The sequence below is a fragment of the Columba livia genome, chromosome 25 (assembly GCF_036013475.1).
Source record: "Columba livia isolate bColLiv1 breed racing homer chromosome 25, bColLiv1.pat.W.v2, whole genome shotgun sequence".
Classification (NCBI taxonomy): domain Eukaryota; kingdom Metazoa; phylum Chordata; class Aves; order Columbiformes; family Columbidae; genus Columba; species Columba livia.
This window is the reverse complement of record NC_088626.1, coordinates 6006062-6030244: the sequence shown is the minus strand read 5'-3', so window position 1 is coordinate 6030244 and position 24183 is coordinate 6006062. Positions and strand designations below refer to the sequence as shown.

The window sequence follows — 24183 nt, the reverse complement described above, 5'->3', positions numbered from 1 at the left end:
AGTAGGTCAGAGAGGTTCTCCTGCCCCTCTGCTCTGCCCTGGGGAGACCACACCTGGAATATTCTCATACCAATATATTTTTTACTAGCAAGAATACAATGCTGGCAAGAAGTATCTCTGCAGAGCAGAGGTTGTCTCAAAGGATGTGCCCCTGGAGCCTGAGGGACACCTGGAGGAGCCCAGAGGGGACAGAGAAAGGGACATCATGGGCTGCTCCTGTGCTGCTGAGCTGGGCTGGGCTCCTGGGACACAGGGAGCTCATGGCAAGTGGCAGCGCTGCAGAGAGACAGCTCTGCCCAGGAGCAGCTCCTCTGCACACGCAGCAGGGCTGAGGGCTCTGCCTGCAGCACCGAGGGCACAGGAGCCAGGCACAGAGAGGGAAATGCAGTGTGGGCTGGGAGGATGCTGAGAGTTCAGTGGAAATGAAATCCTCTCAGATATGAAGCCTGTGGCTGCAGGGCCATCTGCAAATCATGGTAGGATCTCAGAAAGCTGTCACATTGCAGAGCCTACAAGAGATGTAAGTACAGATCTCAGAGATTCTCTGATCAGAGGGGAGGATGTGCTGCAGAGCAGGGATTGCCTTCTGCACTGTCAGAGTGACAAGACGTGAATGCTGCGTTCTCCCCAGGGTGGCTGTGGGGTGTAAATGTAAATGTGCAGGCAGGGGTGCCCAGGGCTGTCCTGCAGAGCAGGGTCCCTGCACCCCAGGGCTGTGCCGGGCAGGGACTCTGCCGCCTGCCAGGGTCAGCGCTCAGCCTGCCCGGGAGATCCCAGCAACACTGAGGGGAGAAGCTGTGGGGGGACGAGCGACCCCCGGCAGGGCAGGGTCCTTCTGCTGCTGGGTTCTCCATGGGTCGGGGCTGCTCACAGCTCCAGCTCACTCCAGAATATTGACAAGGGGAGGTTTCAAGGAGAAGACAAAAAGTACTACAAAGGAACCTCCCTGAGTCTGTGTTTTCAGTCTCCTACTCTGGGGAATGGGTGGTGATTAAGACAGTTTTTAATTTTAAACAAATACTTGAGACACATGAACTGCAGTAGGTCTTCAAGAGAATCCTGGCATGCCTTGCCTCTCCTCTGCCTATGCAAAACCAGCATCACCTTTGCTGGACACCTTACACTTAATCTGTAATCTGTTTTCCAGCCTGCAAACAGGAAGATGCCCCCAGGCAGTGCCTTGTGAACAGGCAGGATCTGTAGGGCCAGGGGGAGGGCACAGAGGGTGGGATGGTCTGTGAGCACTGACAGGGAAGAGACATGGACAGGGAAACACCTCCCAGGGGGAGAATCTCCAGGCAGCAGGGAAATTATCAGAAATGAGAGGAAACTGAACCCGGAATTGTTATGGGAGGGAGAACAGAGAAAAGTGCCTGTGATCCCCTGCAGTGCAGATCCCTCCTGTGAGCAGCCCCCTGGCCTCCTGTCCCACCCAGCAAAGCCTCTGCCCTCAGGGCCAGGGGCTCCAAGGCATGAAGCAGCTCCTGTGCAGCCAGAGCTCCAGTTCCTCTGCAGAGCACAGGGGCTGAGAGCAGCTGCCCGGCAGTGTTGGTGTCTGGGAGGTGGCTGCACAGCTGGGGAAGGGTGACGCTGTCTGCGTGCCCGGCTGCCTCTGCCCTGGCCTCTCTCACACCCACCCTCACCGCATTTTCCTTCTTGCTCCCCTGCTCTGGGTCACTGCTGCTGGGATCTTGTTCTTGCTGTCAGGCTCTCTGGGGATGGCAGGTTCAGCTGCAGAGTCACAGCCTGATCTTGTGGGTCCTTTCCTGCAGGTGTGTCCATGGGCACATGTGTCCCAGCTTTGCTCTGACCTGTGGGCTGTGGGCAATGCAGTCTGTGGGGCTGGGGAATGAGCTGAGTCTCCCTCAATCAAACGCCATCATCAGGACACTTGGATATCTCCCTGGGGTTTCCTTCCAAGCTGTGAGCTTCCCTCCACAATGCAAACCTGTCCTACAGCATCTGTGTGTATCTGAAAGCCCCACAGAAAAGCAAAGATTCTACAACAGATAAAATGCTTTTTGGTTTGGGAAATGAGCTGTGTGTGTCCTGAGCTAAATGTGGGGTGTTGAGACCTTAGGAAAGGGTGAGACCTGTTACGGTCTGAGGTGGATCCGTCTGCTCTCAGCAGTGCCTGGTGGCTTTTCAGGGTAACATGGGAGTGTGATCAGCCTCCATCTCAGAAAGGTGCCAGCCCAGGGCAGCTGGAGCAAGACAGAGGGACAGAGCAGCTGCCCTCACTCTGCACTGACCCACAGGCACCCTCTGGTCTCGCAGGACTCACTCTGTTCTCCCTGAGTGCAGCAGAAATGCTGAGGGTTTCTGACACCCAACAACACTCTGCAGTGAATATGGGGGGATATGTAAAAAAACGTGGAACTCCCAAACTACCTTCACCATCTGTGTTCCCTATCACTGGGAAAGCAAGTGCTGACAGCCCCTCTGTGTTAGCAGAACCAGGACAGTCCCCACCGTTCCTGTGGCCCCACTTCTGCAGAGCTGGACTGACTTATCGACGGCCCATGGGCAGAGGCCCCGCTCTTGGTTGCACATTTTCCAGCCCCAAGCAGGGCTACAGCCACAGTGCTGAAAAAGAGTGTCTGTGTGTAACAGGGGAGAGTCTATGGGAGTGGGTTTGATTTTTGTCAGAGAACTCTGCCCTGGATTCTCACTGTGTTTTTTTTTTTTTTCTCATGACAGCGCCCCATGCCCAGGAAAAGCAAATGTCCAACAGCAGCTCCATCACCCAGTTCCTCTTCCTGCCGTTCACAGACACACAGGAGCTGCAGCTCTTGCACTTCTGGCTCTTCCTGGGCATCTACCTGGCTGCCCTCCTGGGCAACGGCCTCATCATCACCACCATAGCCTGGGACCAGCACCTCCACACCCCCATGTACTTCTTCCTGCTCAACCTTGCCGTCCTCGACCTGGGCTGCATCTCCACCATTGTCCCCAAGTCCATGGCCAATTCCTTCATGGGTACCAGGGCCATTTCTTATATGGGCTGTGCTGCCCAAGTCTTTATGTTTTCCTTTTTCATTTCAGCAGAATATTCTCTCCTCACAGTCATGTCGTACGACCGCTACGTTGCCATCTGCAAACCCCTGCACTACGGGACCCTCCTGGGCAGCAGAGCTTGTGTTCACATGGCAGCAGCTGCCTGGGCCACTGGGTTTCTCAATGCTCTGCTGCACACGGCCAATACATTTTCACTGCCCCTGTGCAAGGGCAATGCCCTGGGCCAGTTCTTCTGTGAAATCCCTCAGATCCTCAAGCTCTCCTGCTCACACTCATACCTCAGGGAACTTGGGTTTCTTGCAGTTTGTATATTAGTAGTATTTGGCTGTTTTGTTTTCATCGTGGTGTCCTATGTGCAGATCTTGAGGGCCGTGCTGAGGATCCCCTCTGAGCAGGGACGGCACAAAGCCTTTTCCACATGCCTCCCTCACCTGGCCGTGGTCTCCCTGTTTGTCAGCACTGCCATGTTTGCCTACCTGAAGCCCCCCTCCATTTCTTCCCCATCCCTGGACCTGGTGGTGTCTGTTCTGTACTCGGTGGTGCCTCCAGCAGTGAACCCCCTGATCTACAGCATGAGGAACCAGGAGCTCAAGGATGCCCTGAGGAAACTCATATCTTAGTGTTTTCTGAAGCAATAAACTGCCCATCTGCTTCTACACAGTAGTTTTAATGTAGCTAATTACAGGCTCAGCCTGTCATCTGGATTTTCTGTTGTTTTTGTTGTTTTCTTAGTGCAATGATGTTTTCAGCCCCTTTCTAATCCACTGTCTGCTTTTCTTTTAGAGCCACTGGCTGTTTAAATGAGGAACAGTAAACTTCTTGTCTCTAAACAAAAGAAAGATTCCTGTAGTGACTTGTTTTTCAGTATATCCTTCCTGCAAGGCCTTTTTGCACGTTCAGGGACAGTTCCTGTGAGGGGTGAAGGGTAAAAGAGTCCATCCTGGCAGCCCTGCCAGGGAGCAGCAGTGCTTGTTCTTCCAGAGCTGTTCTGGTTCCACTCCCACACTCTCCTTCTCATCCCTGGTGTTGGTGCAAGGCCTGAGTGCTCTGGCAGCTTGGTCACCGTCCTGCTGTGTGTCAGTCCTGTGAGCGCAGGCAGGGACAGGCAATGGGCACTGCTGTGACAGAGCTGGCCTCACAACAGCCTTTCCAGATAGAAAGGTGATCTGGTCAGGGCAGGACCTGAAGGTTTAGTTCTTCTTACAAAGATTCTCTCAAGAACATGCCCAAGAAAGTGACCTATATATGAAACCTCATTATACGGCTGAGCAGTGTGTGTGTGCAGGGCTGGCACACAGCAGTGTCCTCTCACAGCCAGGCTCCTGCCAGAGACCTGCAGGACCAGCAGAGCAGGGGCTGGGCTGTGCCCGTGTGCACTGGAAACCCCACAGAAGCTGCCCCAGGGCATCGTCATGGATGGGCCCCTCACAACCATCATTTCCAGCCCTGGCCTCTCTCCCCAGCTCACAGAGGTTGTTCTTCTGTCCATGGAGGGACACTGAATGAGCAGGTCAGCAATCCATGTATGCATTGTTCAGATGAGATGTGAACACGCACATCATGGACGTGAGGTGAGATGAACCTGAGTGAGCATAAACAACATCAGCTAATCCTGAGAGTTCCATGAAGAGAGTTCTGTGGGACAGACAATGTCTCGAGGTCACTTCATGTTGGGAGAAACATCCTATGGGAAACCACCTGAATGCAGCACTGGGTTGTGCATCCTCCAACTGTGATCCCCGTGTCCATTCCTTATGATGTGGGACATCTCAGATGAGTGCAGAGCAGGTGACACACCACAGGGCTGAGGTGCCTCCCGTCCTTTGGGAATGGCAATAGGAGGCCAGAGAGAAACTGAGACTACAGCCTCTATGCGTAAAAGGGACAGACTCTGTCTCTGAACATCCCTGGTACAGAAGGAGTCCACGAGACCAGCTCAGACATGGATGCCTGACCGACCCTGACATTTCTGTGTGTGACTCCAGGAACAAACCCCACTGCCCCAGTGAGACTGATCTCAGCTGCCTTGGACAGGATCATTGCCAGGGCTCCAGTTTGCTCTGTCACCCTTGCCTGGGATTCTGGATTGTGCTCTCATAAGAACCAGGGTAATTAGGGAGGTCCAGGGGTCCTTGGAAAAGGCAGAAATCAAAGTTCAAGAAAGGCAAGCAAAGGCATTGGGAGCCTGGTCAGCCTTTCTCTGTCCCTGGGAAGGGATTGGACATGTCCTCCTGTAGAATGCGATTTTAACTCTTTTGAGGGTGATGCAAGGATGGTTCAAGGTCTTGAACAGGACAGTGTTCACCCAGCCTTGAGCAGGACAGTGACACAAGATGAGTGAGACAAGGGGTCTCTTCAAGCAAGGCAAGGAAGTGAGATAGGTATCTACAGCCTGTAGGAAAAGAGGGGCAGGTGCAGGACTATGTAGGACACAATTCAGTCTTGGTCAGGTCCTGGGTGCTAAGGAGGGGGATGGATGGGTGTGGTATTTTGAGGTCTGTTGGGTCTCAGACACTCATAATCCAGTCAGAATCCTGTGGCTCTGAAGGGGACAGTGAGGTCAGTTCTGTGTCTGGAGGTGACAGCCCAGCAGCAGGGACATGGCTGGGAAAGAACCTCAGCCTAAGTATGACAGATCCTACCCAGGAAGAGATCTTGGAGACAGGTTGTCACATCCATCCCACCTGAGAACATGATGGGACAGCAGCAGGGACATGGTCGTGTGTATCAGAGAAGCTGAAAGGCCAGCAGCACTCACGGGATTTAGGAGATCATGGTGAGGTTACTTCTCTCTGGTCAAGTGCAAGATGACTAGAAGAATAACAGGTTGGGATCTCTGCTTGATTGGCAGCTTCTGAGGTGGTAAAGCTTCCAAAGTAGTGGGAAAAAGCAGCAGAGAAAAAAAACAAAGCCACCAAGTGCAGATGGGGAAGTGGAGACTGGTTATCAGGAGGAAGAAATGTCACTGGAAGAGCAGTGCTGTGGGGCAAGAGGTCACCCAGAGCGACGTGTCTCAGCTCAGCCTGGGACCTCTGGTGCCTGCCTGAGCCATGTTGTAGGTGTGTGTGCCTGTCTCTGCCCCATCTCCTGGACGGGCCTGGGCCCTGCCCTGCAGAGAGCAGCTCTCCTGGATGGAGTCCTCAGGCCTGGCTCAGAGCTCATCATGCTCCAGGCACAACTACCGAGCACAACGGTGCTGTGCTGTGCTGTGATGTGCTGCTCTATTCTGTACGCTCACAATGAATCCAATAAAGATGTGACTGTTCAACTGAAATGCCAGAGAGGTTTTAGATCCAAAAAAAGTTTCAGGGACATATACACAAGGGACAAAACTGGAAACACAATTTTATTTTATTTTTTTATTTATATTTATATTTATTTTATTAAAATTACAAATTTTAATAGAAGGAGGAGAAGGAGAGCTGGCTCCTGCTGCAAACTTGCCCTGGGAGAAAGAACCTGAGAAAGCCAGGGCACGAGTGGTGCCTTGGAGGGCAAGAGCAGTGGGCATGAACCGAGCCAAAAGGGCCCAGAGGAGCTCTGACAGGTGGTCATGCTCAATGCTGCAGAGGAAGGCAAAAAAACCCCGGGGACCAGGGCCAGTCTGCCCCGGGGGAAAATTCCTTCCTGACCCCAACACTGGTGATCGGCTGTTCCCTGAGCATTTGAGCAAGACCTGGCTCCTCGGCCCACAGGCTGGTCATGCCTCCCAGAAGACCTCAGAATAATAGAATGATAGGATGATGATCTCCTCTTCTCTTCTCTTCTCTCTTCTCTTCTCTTCTCTTCTCTTCTCTTCTCTTCTCTTCTCTTCTCTTCTCTTCTCTTCTCTTCTCTTCTCTCTCTCTTCTCTTCTCTTCTCTTCTCTTCTCTCTCTCTTCTCTTCTCTCTCTTCTCTTCTCTTCTCTTCTCTTCTCTTCTCTTCTCTTCTCTCTCTTCTCTTCTCTTCTCTTCTCTTCTCTTCTCTTCTCTTCTCTTCTCTTTCTCTTCTCTTCTCTTCTCTTCTCTTCTCTTCTCTTCTCTTCTCTTCTCTTCTCTTCTCTCTCTTCTCTTCTCTTCTCTTCTCTCTCTTCTCTTCTCTCCTCCTCTCCTCCTCCTCTCCTCCTCCTCTCCTCCTCCCCTCCTCCTCCCCTCCTCCTCCCCTCCTCCTCCCCTCCTCCTCCCCTCCTCCTCCCCTCCTCCTCCCCTCCTCCTCCCCTCCTCCTCCCCTCCTCCTCCCCTCCTCCTCCCCTCCTCCTCCCCTCCTCCTCCCCTCCTCCTCCCCTCCCCTCCCCTCCCCTCCCCTCCCCTCCTCTCCTCTCCTCTCCTCTCCTCTCCTCTCCTCTCCTCTCCTCTCCTCTCCTCTCCTCTCCTCTCCTCTCCTCTCCTCTCCTCTCCTCTCCTCTCCTCTCCTCTCCTCTCCTCTCCTCTCCTCTCCTCTCCTCTCCTCTCCTCTCCTCTCCTCTCCTCTCCTCTCCTCTCCTCTCCTCTCCTCTCCTCTCCTCTCCCTCTTCCTCTTCCTCTTCCTCTTCCTCTTCTCTTCTCTTCTCCTCTTTCTTCACCTCTTCCCTCTCCCTCTTTTCCTTCTATCTCCTTTCACTAGCACTACATGCTGAGGAAATTCCTGACAAACACTTGTAACCTTGCCCAGCTTAGCCATTCGCTTCATCACCTTGTCCGAAGGACGCATGTACTTTCTGGTGCCCGGGAGAGCACCAGGCCCTCTTCAAACCACTCTGCATTCCACTTCCTACAGCTGCTGTCCCTAGCTCCCCACTCCATCAGGACGGTGAGCTCTGCAGTGCTTCTCAAGAAGGCATTCTGTTCATTTTGCTACTGCTATCCAGCTGAAAAGGATGTTCATCCATCAGATGAACTTGGAAGGTTGCCCTGCTGGGAGATGGCCTTGCAGCAGAGAAACTCCAGTTGCCTCGTCCAGGTCTTCCTCCTTCAGCCCCTGTCAAGGGATTCCACCGGCTCCTCAAGGACTTCCTCTTCAATGTCTTCAGGCTGCCTCGAGGCCAGCTCTGGCAGCAGACACGGGACGCTGCTCCCTTTTATACTGCCCTGGGGCATTGTGACATCAGCATTGCCGGTGATTGCATTGTGACATGGAGGTGACATGGGCCCCCAGTGTCCCACCCCACCCACTGCCCACGCACCCAGCACTCCTTGGAGGAAGGACTTCGGGGTGCTGCTGGCCCCGAGGCTGTCCTTGTGCCCAGGAGGCCTAGGGGGCTGTCCCTGCTCTTGGTGGTGAGATGAAGGGTGGTCTGGCAAACATCACCCTTTGTGTCCCCAGGTGATGGACACTGCTCATGTGCCTCTGCAGAGAGTGGCAGGAGCTGGATCGCCTTCTTGGGACAGACTCCTTCCAGGAGAGACACAGACAGAGGGGGAACTCACCAGGGCCTTACGGCATTTCATTCAGCATCAGTTTTGACATATTGGGTGCTGTCCTGTGACTGCCCTTTCTGCACAAATTATCATAAAAACACAACCAGTTAAAGCAACAGCACTCGACATAAAACCCACCCCAAAACACAAAACACCCATACTGACCACAGGAAAAGCCTTGAAAAACATTGGAGAAAGATCTACCAGGTCCCAGGGGCCAGGACTCAGCCATTCTGGTGATGAACAAGCATCAAGGGCTGACATGGCATCAGAGCCACCTCCACATGGCCCTCACCACCTGGAACCAGTGTCTCCAAGTCTTTCCTTCACCAGCCTCCAGGGACAGGGACCTGCACTGGTTGTTTCCTTCACAGCTGTGTCAGTGATGGCCCTTCATGGGGTCCAAACACCCTCAGAAACTTGGGGTTTGCTTCTGCCTTTCACTTCATTAGAAGTATGTTCATTCTCTCAGTAGCTGCAGTTCAGGATCATGGCATCAGAGAACTCGCTAACACCTAAAATGCTCTTACAAGCCAAGGCTCTGTGCATCATTTTCCTAAAGGCTTCAAGTCGGGTGTGGATGATTAGAGAAATTTCAGAAATAGCCAAACAGAGAGCATTTCTAAAATAAATAGCAAGAAAGCCAAATATCTTCTATTTCCTTCCCTGCTCGCCCTTCCCTCCCTTTCCAATACAGGTGGTATCAGCAGCCTCTAGTTCATATTGGTGTGGAGCATCTCCTGATAAAGACTGAGTATGTCACAAAACGGGTTGCCTAAAACACCATGTGCATGAGGAGATAATCCAGGACACCTCAAGAGGAGTCACACTCCTCTGGACCAAGAGGTGGGTGTTCCTGGCAATCTCAGGTGCTGTGCACAGCTATACTTGTGTTCAGGGAGCTGGTCAAATGACCATCTCCTGTTCTGTAATGCTGTCTGAGTTTGCTCAGGTCACCCCTGACTTGAGCCCATCCACTGCTGGGTGTTCTCCAGACTCCTGCCTTCAGGAACAAAGGCCTAGGAGACCTTGCTGGTGAAGATGGAGGCAAAGAAGCTATGAAGAACCTCAGTCCCGTCTGATTCTACTCTTATGAAGTTCAGCAGCAGGCCCACGTTCACCCTGTCTATTCTCTTACTGCAAGTGAAGCTCTGTCAGCTCATCTTGCTGCCCTTCCCGTGCAGGTATCAAGTCCAGGGCAGCTTTGGCATCATCCCCACATCCATGGACAAGGTTTCTAAATTCCCACTTTGCAGCTTCCCCTGCTTCCACCTCCGTGTGCTGCCTTATTGCCCTGGAGCTCCATCGGTGCAGATGAGCAGCCTCACAAGATAAATGCTTCTGTTCAGGGGTACTTGGAGAGATCATTTTTGTGCTTGGAGCAGGATGTCCTGTAAGGATTATCAGATTTCCTGAGCTCCTTCACCCTTCAGATTTACTTCCATGTCACCATGTTACCCACCATCCCCCAGTATGTCAAAGTCTTCTCCTCTGGAGCCCACCAGCCTGTGCTCTGCTGCTGGCCTTCCTCCCTCCCCTCTGGTGCCTGGGACCCCACTGTGTCCTGGTCACAACAGCCAAGGTGGACACTGATGTTCTCATCCCTCGCCAGGGTTTCCTTGTTTTCCAGTTCCAGATCCAGGTGAGAATCACCCTTGTTGGCCCATCAGGCAGACATGTTAAGCAGTTGACCCAGGATCCTTTGGACTGTTGGCAGCTGCAGCTTTGCCTGGCCAGTGAATGTCAGGGCAATTACAGTTCCCCACAGGAACGTACTCATTGCCTGGTGAGTTGCTCGATTTGCCGACAGAAGATCCATTTCTTCTCCATGATCAAGTAATTTGTGGCACACAACATGTTGTCACCCTGTACTGGGCTTACATGGCAAAGTCTTGGAACTAGGGGTGAGTGTGGGTGTGCTACAGTTGTCACCGCTCTGAGAAGACAACAAGAGTTTGACCAATGTCAAACAGAGTCGATTTCAGCTGCTCCAAGATGGACCCACTCCTTGCCAAATCTGAGCCACTCAGAGATGCTGGCAGCACCTCTGGGATATTGTATATGAGAAAGGGTAAAAAACGCTGCACAACAGCAGGTGGGAGAGAGGAGGGAGGAGATGTGAGAGAAAAGCACTGCAGACACCAAGGTCATATCCCATTGGACCCAAGCAGGTCCCTCAGCAGGCCAAAGCTTGCTCTCCTGAAATCCTGCTCTTGGCCTTGTTCTCATCTCCCAGGAGCCTCAGCTCCACTTTCCCATCCCTGACTGTGCCATCCTGACCAACTCTTTCTGTTTTGTAAGTGTGAAGTCCCACAGGGCACCTCACCCCACTGACTCCTCAGTCACCCGTGTCAGGAAGATGTTGTCAATGAGCTCCAAACACTCCTGGATGGCCGGTACCTTGCAGATATTGGGATATCTCAGATCTGCCACGAGGACATGGCCTGGAAACATGAGGCTTCTGTCATTTGTGTGAAGGAGGCCTCATCTCATTCCTCTTCCTCATCAGTGAGTGTATAGGTGATGTGCAGTCACCTCAACATTGCCCATGTTGTTCTGCCCTCTCATGCTGACTCCTCAACCTTCAGCTGGCATTGTCTGTCCCCAGGCAGAGCTCCACGCATTCCTGCTGGTCTCTCATATGAAGGGAAACTTCCCCTCCAAGCCCAGACCTCTGGCATTATGAGTATCAGATGGCCAGGGCCCCACAGTTTCTCCAGAAGATGGTATTTGTAGTGCCCTTCAACTCCACATCCTGGTATCTTGGGAGAGACACCCTTATCAGGGTAAGCCATCTGCATGCAAACATTATGAGCTGAACAAATGGAGCTTCAGTCAAGGGAGAGTGCAGACCTTGAGAAAATCTGGTGTTCACCCATCAGAAAGCTCTAAAGATTTAAAAAGGGAAGTGACCAGTTCTGTATCGGGGCAGGAGAACAACCCCATCCATCAGGACAGAGCAGGACCTGACACGCTGAGCAGTGACCCTGAGGAGAAGGGCCTGGGCACTACAAGGTCCCCACACCAGCCCGTGGTGCACGCTCACCATGAACAAGGCAGCCGCACACGGGGCTGCATGAGGAGGAGCGTGGGGACCCAGACACCTGCAGTTCTCATCCCATTCGGTTCAGCACTGATGTGACCCCACACACACGGGTGTGTGCCAGTGTGCGGCTTCCCAGTTTGGAGCAGCAGGGAGGAACTGCAGAGTGCAGGGCTGTGCCAAGGCAGGTTCAGCACCTTGTGCACATGGTGTGGGATGCTGAGAGACCTGGGCTGCTTTGGCCCAGCAGCGCTGGGGAGGCTGCAGCAGTGCAGGAGTAGCCTGAGAGTGCTTGAAGGGTGGTTTCAGAGGTGGTGGAGGTTTCTTCATAGTGGGAAAGAGCTTGAGAAAGAAATAATGGCCCAAAGTGCAGCTGGGGAGGTCCAGGCTGGACATGAGCAGAAAGGAATGTGATGGAAGGGCAGTGCTGTGGTGGAGCAGGTCAGCAGAGGGAGTCTGCATCAGCCCAAGGCTTTGTGCTTCAAGGACCAGCTGGGGAGGATGGAGAGATCTCATCAAACGAAGGAAGATGCTCAGACAAGAGCAAGGTGGGGCAGCAGGGGGGATGTCTCCAGCCTGCAGGGACAGAGGTGCAGGGGATGCCACAGCACAGGACAGGCTGTCATGGAGATGATCACAGGATGGAAAGCGGCTGAAAGCCCCCACCAGACATGAGCTCCTCCTGCCCTTGGCTATGGCTGTTGTCTGCACCTCTGATGCCTGTGAGGAGACACCTTGTCCTTGCAGCACAGGGGCCTCATGGCCTCCTTGTCCCCAGCCAGGAACCTGGGAGGTGTGGGACCATAGTCCTGCCCTTGGCCTTGCACAGCCCCACATCACACTGTCCCAGGAAGGGCCCTGGCCAACGTGGGAGGGACAGGATCTGCCTTCCCAGGGCTGGGGGTCAAGGCCTGGCCCTTTGTCTAATGAAACACATCCAGGTTTACTGGTTATCAGAGAGACCTTCACCTTGCTTTTCCTGACCTGTCATTCTGCCTCCAGTTTTCTGCTCTAACCAGATCCTAGGAACAATTTCTCAGTTGTGTCTCTCAGTGTGACCCATTAATGCCACAAGAAACTTTGGAGTTTACATCTGAGTTTGACTTCTTGAGAAGATTCTTCAGCTTCCCCTCAGGGTCTGATGTCCATGGACTCAGCACCAAACCCACCAGAGGGGTCATATTAAAGCGCCTTGGGCTGCTCCTGTGCTGCTGAGCTGGGCTGGGCTCCTGGGACACAGGGAGCTCATGGAAGCGGCAGCGCTGCAGAGAGACACCTCTGCCCAGGAGCAGCTCCTCTGCAAAGTGCAGCAGGGCTGAGGGCTCTGCCTGGGCATCTCAGGAGACGAGCAAGGCAGAGAGAGATTAAAGGTGGTCAGGATTGGGAGGATGACTGAGAGCTCCCTGGAGGAGAAACCTTTGCAGCCCTCTCCATGGTAAGTCTCTGGGTGCAGGGCAGTGCATCTGTAGCTCCTGGAGGCATCTCCTGAAACTGGCACAGGCACAGCTTGTGGGATCTGTAAATACAGGCCCTTGTCAGGCCATGTTGAACAGCTGTGAAGCTGGGTGAGCACCCAGGGGTGCCCAGGGCTGTCCTGCAGAGCAGGGTCCCTGCACCCCAGGGCTGTGCTGGGGCAGGGACTCTGCCGCCTGCCAGGGTCAGCGCTCAGCCTGCCCGGGGAGATCCCACGGCAGCAGCTGTGGGTGGAAGGAGCGACCCCCGGCAGGGCAGGCAGGGAGCTTGTGGGCTTGAAGGGGGCTGTGTGGGTCAGGGCTGCTCAGAGCTCCAGATCCCCCCACAGACATGGCAGAGAGTCCTTCTGAACAATGACATCAACTCATGAAAAGCTGCAAGGGAAGGAGTCTGTGCTTTCAGTTTTCCACTCTTGCTCGTCTGGGTGTGCAGTGGGAGATGGGGATTTATTTCTCTCTTTGGAGCAGACACTGAGACCCCAGTTCTCGTTAGGACTTGTCTGAGCTGCTCCTGGGCCCCTGCACACACAGAGCTGCCCCTGGGCAGTGCCAGGAGGTGTGAGCAGGACAGAGCTGAGCACACAGCGGGTGGGACGGGGTCTGTGACACCGTCAGGGAGCAGACCAGGGAGAGACACACAGCTGCAGGCAGCACAGACATGGGCAGGGAGAAGGAGCTCGTACCAGATATGCCAGGGATGGTATTTAGGAACCCCCCTGGCATCCTCTGCAGTGCAGACACATTTCCCAGTGCAACCCCTGGTGTCCTCTCCTCCCCAGCAGACCCTCTGCCCCAAAGCCATGGGGTCCAGGTCACGAGTCTCCATCTCAGCAGCTGGACCTCCAGGTGAAGGGTTCCTGCAACGTGGTACTCAAAGAAGGTGCTAAAAGTACTTGCTCTACAGTGTGATAATGTGAGTGGCAGCAGCACAGCCGGGTAAGGAGAAGGTTCCACAGCATGCCCGTCTGCCTTTCTGTCCTTGCTTTATTTTCTGGTAGCACTGCAGTGTTCTTCCCTGTTTCTCCACCTGTCCCTGGTGTTCTTGCTCTCTGGGGTTGGGGTGGGAGTGTGGGTCAGTTTTTGTTCTGACACCGACTCAGGGGGCTTTGCCCTAGAGCTGTGTTCATGGAAACTAGTTGCCCAAGCTGCATTTTAAACTGTGGTGAACTGTTTTTCTCACTTGGTAGAAAGAGAGAATGAGCTGAAACATCCCTCCATCAGGGAGGGGCTTTTCCATGATAAACAACATGATATTTTCCCCAGAGAAATCTCCCCTAACTTGTTACTTCCTTTTCCTCCTTGCACAGGTCCTCATGCCCACAGGCAGCCAATGTCCAACAGCAGCTCCATCACCCAGTTCCTCCTCCTGCCGTTCACAGACACACGGGAGCTGCGGCTCTTGCACTTCTGGCTCTTCCTGGGCGTCTACCTGGCTGCCCTCCTGGGCAACGGCCTCATCATCACCACCATAGCCTGGGACCAGCACCTCCACACCCCCATGTACTTCTTCCTGCTCAACCTCGCCCTCCTTGACCTGGGCTCCATCTCCACCATTGTCCCCAAGTCCATGGCCAATTCCCTCTGGGACACCAGGGCCATTTCCTATTCAGGTTGTGCTGTGCAGGTCTTTCTGTTTTTGTTCTTCATTTCAGCAGAGTTTTATCTCCTCACCGTCATGTCCTACGACCGCTACGTTGCCATCTGCAAACCCCTGCACTACGGGACCCTCCTGGGCAGCAGAGCTTGTGTCCACATGGCAGCAGCTGCCTGGGCCACTGGGTTTCTCACTGCTCTGCTGCACACGGCCAATACATTTTCACTGCCCCTGTGCAAGGGCAATGCCCTGGACCAGTTCTTCTGTGAAATCCCCCAGATCCTCAAGCTCTCCTGCTCACACTCCTACCTCAGGGAACTTGGGCTTCTTGTGGTCAGTGCCTGTTTAGCTTTTACGTGTTTTGTGTTCATTGTGGTGTCCTATGTGCAGATCTTGAAGGCCGTGCTGAGGATCCCCTCTGAGCAGGGACGGCACAAAGCCTTTTCCACCTGCCTCCCTCACCTGGCCGTGGTCTCCCTGTTCATCAGCACTGCCATGTTTGCCAACCTGAAACCCCCCTCCATCTCCTCCCCAACCGTGGACCTGGTGGTGTCAGTTCTGTACTCAGTGGTGCCTCCAGCAGTGAACTCCCTCATCTACAGCATGAGGAACCAGGAGCTCAAGGATGCCCTGAGGACACTAATGTCTGGATTCTTGTCAAAGACATTAGAATTCCCATATTCTGCATATCACTCATGACATGACTCATGACAGGTCCAACCTGTCTTTTTGTATTTTGTATTTGGGGATGATTGGAGTTGGGGGAAGGCTCATTTGGATTTGATTTTTTAACTATAATAATATTGCCCACAAAGAAATGTTCGTCCCGCTTTTAATTGTCTGTACACCTTTATACTTCAAGTCAAAGACCTTGTAAATGAGAAGTCGTGCTCTCTGTGGATCTAAACAAAATAAACAACCCTGCAGTGAACTATTTGTCTGAGATCTTTCCTCTGCAACCTTTGTGAAGCTCAGCACAAGGTGTGTGTGCAAAGATGGAGGAAACAGCCCCAAGATAGCAGGTCTACCAGGCAGCACCAGCCTCGTTCTTTACAGAGTCATTCCCTTTCCACTCCCACACTCTCCTTCTCATCCCTTGTGTTGGTGCAAGGCCTGAGTGCTCTGGCAGCTTGGTCACCATCCTGCTGTGTGTCAGTGCTGTGACCAGGACAGGCAATGGGCACTGCTCTGACAGTGCTGGCCTCAGAACAGCATCTCCATCAGCAAGGGCATCTCCTTAGCACACTGCCTGAAGGGTTAGATCTTCTTCCAGAGTTGTTTTAAAGAACATGCCTAAGGAACAGACTCACAAGATGCTCATTGTTTTGCTTGTTTCTCTGTCGGCTCAGTGTGATGAGATCATGTTCCCACTGTGGCTTTCGAGGGACTTTGGGCTGTTTGTTCAGGTGTTGCTTGTTGGTGGCCAGCACCCACACAGATGGTGAATAAGTCAGAGTCCCTCTGAACAGCCTCCATGGCCACCCAAGAGCTTGTGTGGGAGGCGGTCAGTGGCAGTGACCACCATCAGCTGGGGCTGCCTCCCAGCCTGACCAGTATGGCCCTGCAGAGTCACCACAGCCCACTTGACCTACAGAGCAAAACCCCCAGCTCGGGGCTGTGGGCGGCGTGGGGACAGGGTGCAGGAATGGCAGCCAGGCCAGTGCAGGCCAGTGCTGCCTGAAGAGCCCCGGGGCCAGGACTTGGTGCTGTCCTGGGGAGCGGGGCTGGCACAGGGAGCTGAAGGATTCCTGGTATTGGGACATCCTGAGTGTCGCAGCCAGAGAGACACTGTCACTGACCCCCGTTTCCTCCATTTCGTTCTACAGGGTCTGCCCAGATGGAGCTTCTCTGCTGGGCTGGGCTGGAAAGTGCCCCAGAGAGGGAAACACCAATGAAAAGCTGAAGTGTGTGAGCATGCAGGGTGGGGGCACCAAACTGGGAGGAAGGGCTGACACACCAGAACGCTGTGGTGGCATCCAGCGAGACCTGGACAGGTTGGAGGACTGAACAGAGGAGAACCCGAGGAAGTTCTACAAAGGCAAGTGCAGGGTCCTTCCCCTGGGGAGGAATAACCCCAGGCACCACTACAGGTTAGGGGCAGAGCTGCTGGAAAGCAACTCTGCGGAGAAGGACTTGGGAGTTCTGGTTGATAACAGGTTGACCATGAGTCAACAATGTGCCCTTGTGGCCAAGAAGGCCAGTGGTACCTGGGTGCATTGCAAAGAATGTGACCAGCACGTCAAGGGAGGTGAAGCCTCCCCCTCTGCTCTGCCCTGGTGAGGCCGCATTTGTAGTTACTGGGTCCAGTTCTGGGCTCCCCAGTTTAAGAAGGACAAGGAATTACTGGAGAAAGTCCAGTAATGGGCTACAAAGATGACGAGGGGTCTGGAGCATCTTTCTGATGAGGAGAGCCTGAGAGAGGAGGTTTGTTCAGCTGGAGAGGAGAAGTTGAGAGGGGATCTTATCAATGTTTATAAATATCTCGAGGGTGGGTGCCAAGAGGAAGGACCAGACTCCTTTCACTGGTGCCCAATGATAGGATGAGGGGCAACGGGCACAGGCTGAAGAACAGGAGGTTCCATCTGTACAATGAGGATAAATTTCTTTACTTGGAGGGTGACAGAGCCCTGAAACAGGCTGCCCAGAGCAGGTGTGGAGTCTCCTTCTCTGGAGACATTCAAACCCACCTGGACATGATCCTGTGCGATCTGCTCTGGGTGAACCTGCTTTAGCAGGTGAGTTGGACTGGATGATCTTCAGAGGTCTCTTCAACCCAAACAAGCCTGTGATTCTGTGGGGCACACAGCAGTGGTCTCGCATGGCCAGGCCTGCTGGGAGAGACATGAAAGACCAGGAGAGCAGGGTCAGGCCTGTGCCCATGTTCCTGGACACGCTGTGGCAGCTGTCCCAAGGCATTCGTCACAGATCAGCCCATTGCAACCATCATTTTGATTATTGTCCTCTCACCACACCTGAGAGAGGTTGTTTGTCCCTCCGTGGAAGGACTCTGAATGACTAGGTCAGAAGCCTGAGTGTGCACAGAGGGCAGATGGGAGCATGCACACTGTTTGTGGGGGGAAATGAGTCCAAATGAGCACAAATGCCTCAGCTATCACTGTGGGGACATGGAGGCCTGTGGGATGGTGTATCAGGGTCACTTCATGTTGAGAGTAACTTCCCCAAGAAACCACCTGAATGCAGCACTGGGATGTGCTTCCTTGAACCGAGGTCAGTGTGACCTCCCTGGAGACCTGCATCAGCTCCAGCACCCAGACCCAGCTGCTGCCCGGATTTCTGAATGATGACGGCACCATCTCTGCTTGCAGCACTGTCACTACTATTTCCTGCAGCTCTTGCCTGTACTGAGTGCTGAGGCGTTGTGTTGTTGGTTTCTTTGTTTTCTGGTGGCCACATCCTGCAACCAGTGTTGTCCCTAAGCCACCCGCTTCATTTTGCAAGAGTCACAGGCTGGACAGTCTGTCTCCAGAAGGCAGCTGCACCTTGGCCATGGGGATTTCTGTCCCCTACAGTCATCACTTCATTCTTTCCATAGATATAGTTTTGTGTTTGTATTTTAGAGCCATTTGTTCGCTTCCTGTTCACACGGGCATCCCATGAATGCATCACTGCTCTCTGCCCCAGTGTAGACAGGCACAAGGCCTTCTCCACTGGACCTCTCACCAGTGCCACTGTTTTCTACAGCACCTTCATCCTGGACTGTGGGATGCCCAGGACAGCCATCCCAAGACAGTTTGACAAAGCCTTTTTTCTACACCTTCCCCACATCCCTGCTCAATCCCCTCATGTACAGCTCAAGGACCAGACAGGTTGGGTACAAGTGGGACAGTGAGAAAAATGGTCAGGAAAGCTTTGAGGTGCACAGAGAGCCCATCAACATGTTGGCCTGCTGTTCTCTCTGAACAAGCCCAGAAGACCAGCACAGCATTTGCTGTGTCCCAGAAACTCACCTGGAAGGTTGGGATATGGAGAAAAGGTTTGGTCTGGGAAGGGTCAGACAGGGGCTGGTGGAACTGGCTGGTGTGACCGTGAGACGTCTCTCCAACACCTCAGAAAAGTCCTGGCTCTCAGGGAGGCTGCATGGTCCTTTGAGAAAGAAAACAGCAAAAATGACTTATCATGGAATCATAGAATAATTGTGGTTGGAAGAAACCCTCAAGGTCATCAAGTCCAACCATAACCTAAATCTGGCACTAAACCATGTCCCTAAGAGCCTCATCTATCTGCGTTTTAAACACCTTCACTGATGGTGACTCCACAACCTCACTGGGCAGTCTGTTTCATTGCTTCAAAACCCTTTCCCCGAAGAATTTTTTCCTCATATCCAATCTAAACCTCCCCATGTGCAACTTGAGGCCATTTCTTGTCCTATCACTCGTTACTTGGGAGAAGAGACCAACACCCACCATGATAAAACCTCCTTTCAGGTAGTTGTAGACAGCGACAAGGTCTCCCCTCAGCTTGCTGTTCTCAAGGCTGAACAGCCCCAGCTCCCTCAACCACTCCTCATAAGACTGGTGCTCCAGACCCTTCACCAGCCTTGTCACCTCCTCTGAACTCTCTCCAGCACCTCAATGTCTTCCTTGCCATGAGGGGCCTAAAACTGACCCCAGGATTCAAGGTGCAGCCTCACCAGTGCCCAGTACAAAGGGATGATCACTTCTCTAGTCCTGCTAAAGCTCTGATTGAATCAAGGCTTGAACACCTTGGTGTGACCCGGTTTGAGACAGGTTGGACTGCAGACTCATGAGGTCCCTTCAACCTCAGTTCTCCCATGAACCCATTGTGATGTTGGGATCTGTTTCAGACTGGAGCAGAGCAGGCGATGATGGGGCAGGATGCACCTGTGCTGTAGGTGACCATCTAAACCAACATCTCAGCCAGTGAACCAGCCAACACCTCAGTGTGACTCTCTCTGGGCAACATGTGAGGAGTCCTGGGCAGGGAAGTTTCAGAGGGCATGGGGTGTTATGCAAGACACAAAATGATCTTGGCTTCATTCCTGCAGGCCCATCAGATGTCAGTTAATGTCAATGAAAATTAAAATAAGAGGAACTGAAGACAAAGACCCAAAGGAGAGGATGGTGTCAACATACTTTTTTTTTGTTTCTTTGGTGTGGTGTCTTTTCTTTGAAAAGGAAAGAGTTCTCCAGAACTGGGCATGGATTTAGGACACAAATGTCTTCAGCTCCAGGGACACAAACACCTGGTGCCAGTGTAGATGCCCCGGGAACCCCTGCCCAGGCTCCACCTGCACTGCAAGGTGCTCTGGTCTCCCCAGGTCCTGTGTGACAGATGCCAATCCCAGGCCAGCACCTCAGGTACACTGGGGCCCTAAAATGGCCCTGGCTGTTTATGGTGAGACAGCTGATGACTGATGTCTGTCTGGAAGTGTACTAAGGATTGGAGAAGAAATAGTGATCTTCCCCTGTACTTCTATTACCAACACTCTATTATTTCATCTCCCTCGTCATTCAGGAGTTCCCACCTCTCCTGATTAAATGACCCTGTCCAAGGACAACTTTCCAGCAGACTGTGTGGACATTTGCCCTTCCTAGTGCTCTCAGGTTTCTCCTCCACTTGCTCTTTAGTCATTCAGTGGCCTCTCAACTGTCTGGTTTCTGCCTTGAGCTTCAGGGAGTTACAAACTTGCCCCGTTCTTCAGAGCTCTAATTAACATGGCAGTCAACACGTTCATTGTGTTTATTTCTATCCTCTCTTATCTCTCTGTCTAAACCAGTTCTTGTGTGGGTGTCCCTTGTGGATGCTGGACCTCACCAGATCCAGCTTACACACACAGCTGAGGAAAGTGTTTTGCTGTTTATTAAACTGTGCAGTGTTTGCACAGGAGAGCAGGTGGAGCTGGTGCACAGGAGCTGCAGCATCTCCTGCAGAGCTCAGTGGAGAAGTCTGGTGTAGGAAAAGTGATGCAATCTCTGGTGGCCAATGAGGGAACCGGCAGACTGGGGGTGGGGGTGAGGAGCCAGGTTGTCCATACAGTGTCCAGCCTCAAGGACTGTTCTCCTGCCTGTCCAGATGTCTCCAGGAGACCCTCGGGATCAATGTCCAGTGTAGAATGCTGCTGTCACTTCTTCTATACACTGGAAAATGATAGAAAACACCCTGGAAAGAAAAAACCCTCCTTTATTAAATCTTCTTTGAAATCTTCATCAGCAAGTGTCCCATTGAAACCTCTCCAGTTAGTTCTACAAGTCTGGAAGATTTGAAGGAAATTACAGAAAGAAACATTGCTCGTTAGGGCTTTCTGTGTTTTAATGATCCCCATGGCGTATTTGGTGCTGAGTCCATGAACCTCAGATACCAAGGACAGACTGAAGAATCTGCTCAACAAGTCCAAGTCAGAAAAAACTCCAAAGTACCTTGAAGCATTAATGGGCCCCACTGAGGGCTGTTCCTGACAAAGCCTCCCCAGGGACTCGTTAGAGCAGATAATTGGAGGCAGTGATTGCATCAGGCAAAGGCAAAGTGCAGCAGCTCTGATGCTGAGAAAGCCCTTGGTTTGTCTGATGAAGGAAAATGGCCAAGCCTTGAGCCCCTGCCCCTAGGAAGGGAGATCCTGTCCCTCACGTGTGGCTCAGAGCTCTTCCTGGGAATGTGGGGAGTGTGATGCCAAGTGAAGGACAACGGTGTCATACCTCCTTGTCTCCCTGGGGGTGCAAGGAGGCAAAGAAGCCCCATGGCCATGATGACTGTGCCTTTTCTTAGGCCTCATTGGCAGAGGCATCAGCCATAGCCAAGGGGACAAAGACCTTGGCTCTTTCAGGGACATCCAGCCTTGCCAGCACCCTTGGCCATGTCCACCACAGTCCATCCTGCACTGTCCCAGGCCTGTGGCTGTTTCCCCACAGGCTGCAGACACCCCATGCGCTTCCCCACCTTGTTCTCAGCCCAGTGTGTCCCCACCTGTGCTGCTGTCTCTCCATCCGCATCAGCTGTTCCTTGAAACACAAAGTCATGGCTGATCCAGAGTCCTTCTGAATGGCCACAGCACTGTGCTCAGAATGACATTTCTTTATTCTGAGCTCCACTCTGGACCTCCAGAGCTGCAGTTACTGATGGTTTTCCTTTCTCATGCTGTTTCCCTCCTCCCATCATCTTGGAAAGCGATTTTCAGGATTTCTGAGGCTACTACTGCCCTTTCTTGTCATGGTTTTACCACAACCACCAACTAAGACCATGAGAGCTGCTCACATCCTGTCCCCAGTCCCCAAATGGGATAAGGGAGAGAACTGAATGGGAAGGGAGAAACTTGTGGGTTTAGAAAAAAAAATAATAAGACAATAGAAATAATAAAAGAAACACACTACTACTAATAATATACTTATACTATTTCTATTTACATAAAGTAAAATATATGACACTCAGTGCAGTCCCCCACAGAACTCCAGTTGTGCTGAACAGGCAGCCCAAAAGAAGAGAGCACCCTGGTCCTGAACAGCTGATCGCAGCAAGAGAAATTACAAGTGCAAAAAGCAGAGAGGCCCAAGGGCCAACTGAAAAACAGCGAAACATCGTAAAACCGAACTAACAATGAACTCCCAATGCAATGGAACTTCTGAACAGAGCTAACCAATGTAGCCGGAAAACCAAAACTAGCTGGCTGGAAAAGGCATCTCCAGCTTCATACCGAGCATGACACTAATGGTAGAGAATAGCTCGTTGATTGACCTGCATGTCAGTCAAGGTGCTGTCCTGTCTGTGCCCTCTCCTGCCAATTTGATCTTTCAGCTGGACTCCAGAGAAGACCTTGGTTTCACTGACAATAGTCCAGGTAAATTCAATAGAAATAAAGAAATTAAATTAAGAAAATATACTCAGTGAAATGCCTCATGTAACTCCAGTCACATGGAAGATCCAGTCCTGCAGAAGGGAGCACCTTGGTCCTGAACAGCCCATCCCAGCAAGAGAGAGCAAAAGGGCAACAGGCAGAAAGGCCCAAAGGCCAGTGGCAAAATGGCAGAACAGCAAAAGGCTGAACTGACATCGAACTCCTGACAGAATGAAACTTCTGAATGAAACTGACCAAACCAGCTGGAAAACCCAAAGTAAGGGATGTAACAAGCCCTAAAAGCCGGCTCCAGCTTTAGACTGAGCATGGCGCTAATCATAGGGAATATTTCATTGATCAGCCTGCATGTCAGTCCAGGTGCTGTCCTGTCTGTGTCCCCTCCTGCCAATCTGCATCTGCAGCTGGGTGGCCGAAGGAGTCCTTGGTTTCCCTGACAACAGCCAAGATCTCAGTGAGTTCTGACATTCCTTTCATAGCAAATGGCAAACACTGTAAAGCTGCTAAAAGACAAAATGAACTCTATCCCAGAGAAGGAACAGCGTTATTTCATTATTCTCGTAGTAAATCTAAACAAAAGACTGCGCTAGCTGTGAAGGAGAGAGGTTCAAAATGCATGAAGAAAATTAACTCAATTTCAGTATAAACAGCATGTTTCCTCAGGCTCCCCTTCACCAGGCTAAAGAAGTTTGGGTCTCTCAACATCTCCACACATGACCCAGACTTTCTCTGGCCACACGACAGCTCCTCCTGTTCCTCCAGAATGGGGAACCTCACACTGGGAGACACGGCTCCAGATGTGACCACACCAGTGCTGAGTCACGATGGGCAATAACTGCCCTTGTCTGGGTGGCCATGCTCCTCCCAGTGCAGCCCAATGTGCTCATGGGCATGTTCCTGTTTAGCACCACTGAGAACTGGCTGAACATCCAGGCTCAGAGGGTTGTGACCAGTGGCACAAAGCCCAGCAGGAGGTACCATGAGGAGCACTGGAGGACACCATATCCCCACCCAACATCTCCTCCCCTCTTGGGTGTCTGGACCCACCTCGGTGACAAGGGGGAGAGCACTGACTGTATGGGTGGAGGAGATGGGGTCTGGAATGAGGGTCCCCGGGCAGTTTCTCCTGGTTGTTCATGCACCAGCAAGCTGGGCTGGATATTTGGAGAGAGGAACTCTTCCTAAGGGCCTCCAATGGGCATGGTGATTGTCTCCAGTTTCCTGCATGCTGCCTTTTCTGGTGGAGCTCACAGAGGCTGCCAGCCCTTTAGAGGACCCAGGACAGGCCTTGTCCTTCCTCTGGTCACAGCTGTACCCCAGTTCTCCAGCTCAGCCCCAGCTCAGGAGCCTTGTCTAGGGGTGACTTTTGGGGTAAGGTTGACAAGAGGGGTGCATAAGTTTGTCTCAAGGACATGTGATGAGCACCAGGACTGAAGTACCAGAGCAAAATGGTGTGGCTTCTGGGTGAATACTTTCTGCAGTGCAAGTCCTGACACAGGGTCCCAGACTTGCTTTCCATGACACCCTTTAGGAGGGAAAATGCACTAAGAAATGGCACGTGGGGGACACCAATCCTTCTGCAGCTACTTCCCACACCTGGTGAAGCACCAGGACAGCAAGGACTTCTGGCCCTGCACCCTTAACTCTGGGTGTTATCTTGGGGCAGCTGAACAACAGCATTTTTCTCTCCAAGGCAATTTCTAGCCCAGGTCAGTTCCTGTCTGATCTCCCCCATCCCTCCTCTGATCTGCTCTGGTGCTCCTGGCCCCATCCTGTGCTCCACAAAGGGCCCCAACCTGGCACTGATGCTCTGCAGAGCAGGTTGGCTGCAGAACCATGGGGTGACTGCACACTG

General features: G+C 52.6%; 2 protein-coding genes across 2 annotated transcripts; both read left to right on the top strand.

Annotated features, from left to right (window-relative positions):
• The first annotated feature begins 2598 nt into the window (after positions 1–2598).
• On the top strand, positions 2599–3831 carry LOC135576337 (olfactory receptor 14J1-like). The gene has a single exon (XM_065040735.1). The coding sequence runs from the start codon at positions 2694–2696 to the stop codon at positions 3636–3638; it is 945 nt and encodes a 314-aa protein (XP_064896807.1). The 5' UTR covers positions 2599–2693; the 3' UTR covers positions 3639–3831.
• Positions 3832–14239: 10408 nt separating this feature from the next.
• LOC135576394 (olfactory receptor 14A16-like) lies at positions 14240–15202 on the top strand. Its single transcript, XM_065041234.1, has one exon. It carries the CDS (start codon positions 14240–14242, stop codon positions 15200–15202), a length of 963 nt encoding a protein of 320 aa, XP_064897306.1.
• The last annotated feature ends 8981 nt before the right edge of the window (positions 15203–24183 follow it).

What these genes read in the sequence shown, in the direction of transcription:
- LOC135576394 (XM_065041234.1), top strand. Translation starts at nt 14,240, where the DNA reads ATGTCCAACAGCAGCTCCATCACCCAGTTCCTCCTCCTGCCGTTCACA.
- LOC135576337 (XM_065040735.1), top strand. Translation starts at nt 2,694, where the DNA reads ATGACAGCGCCCCATGCCCAGGAAAAGCAAATGTCCAACAGCAGCTCC.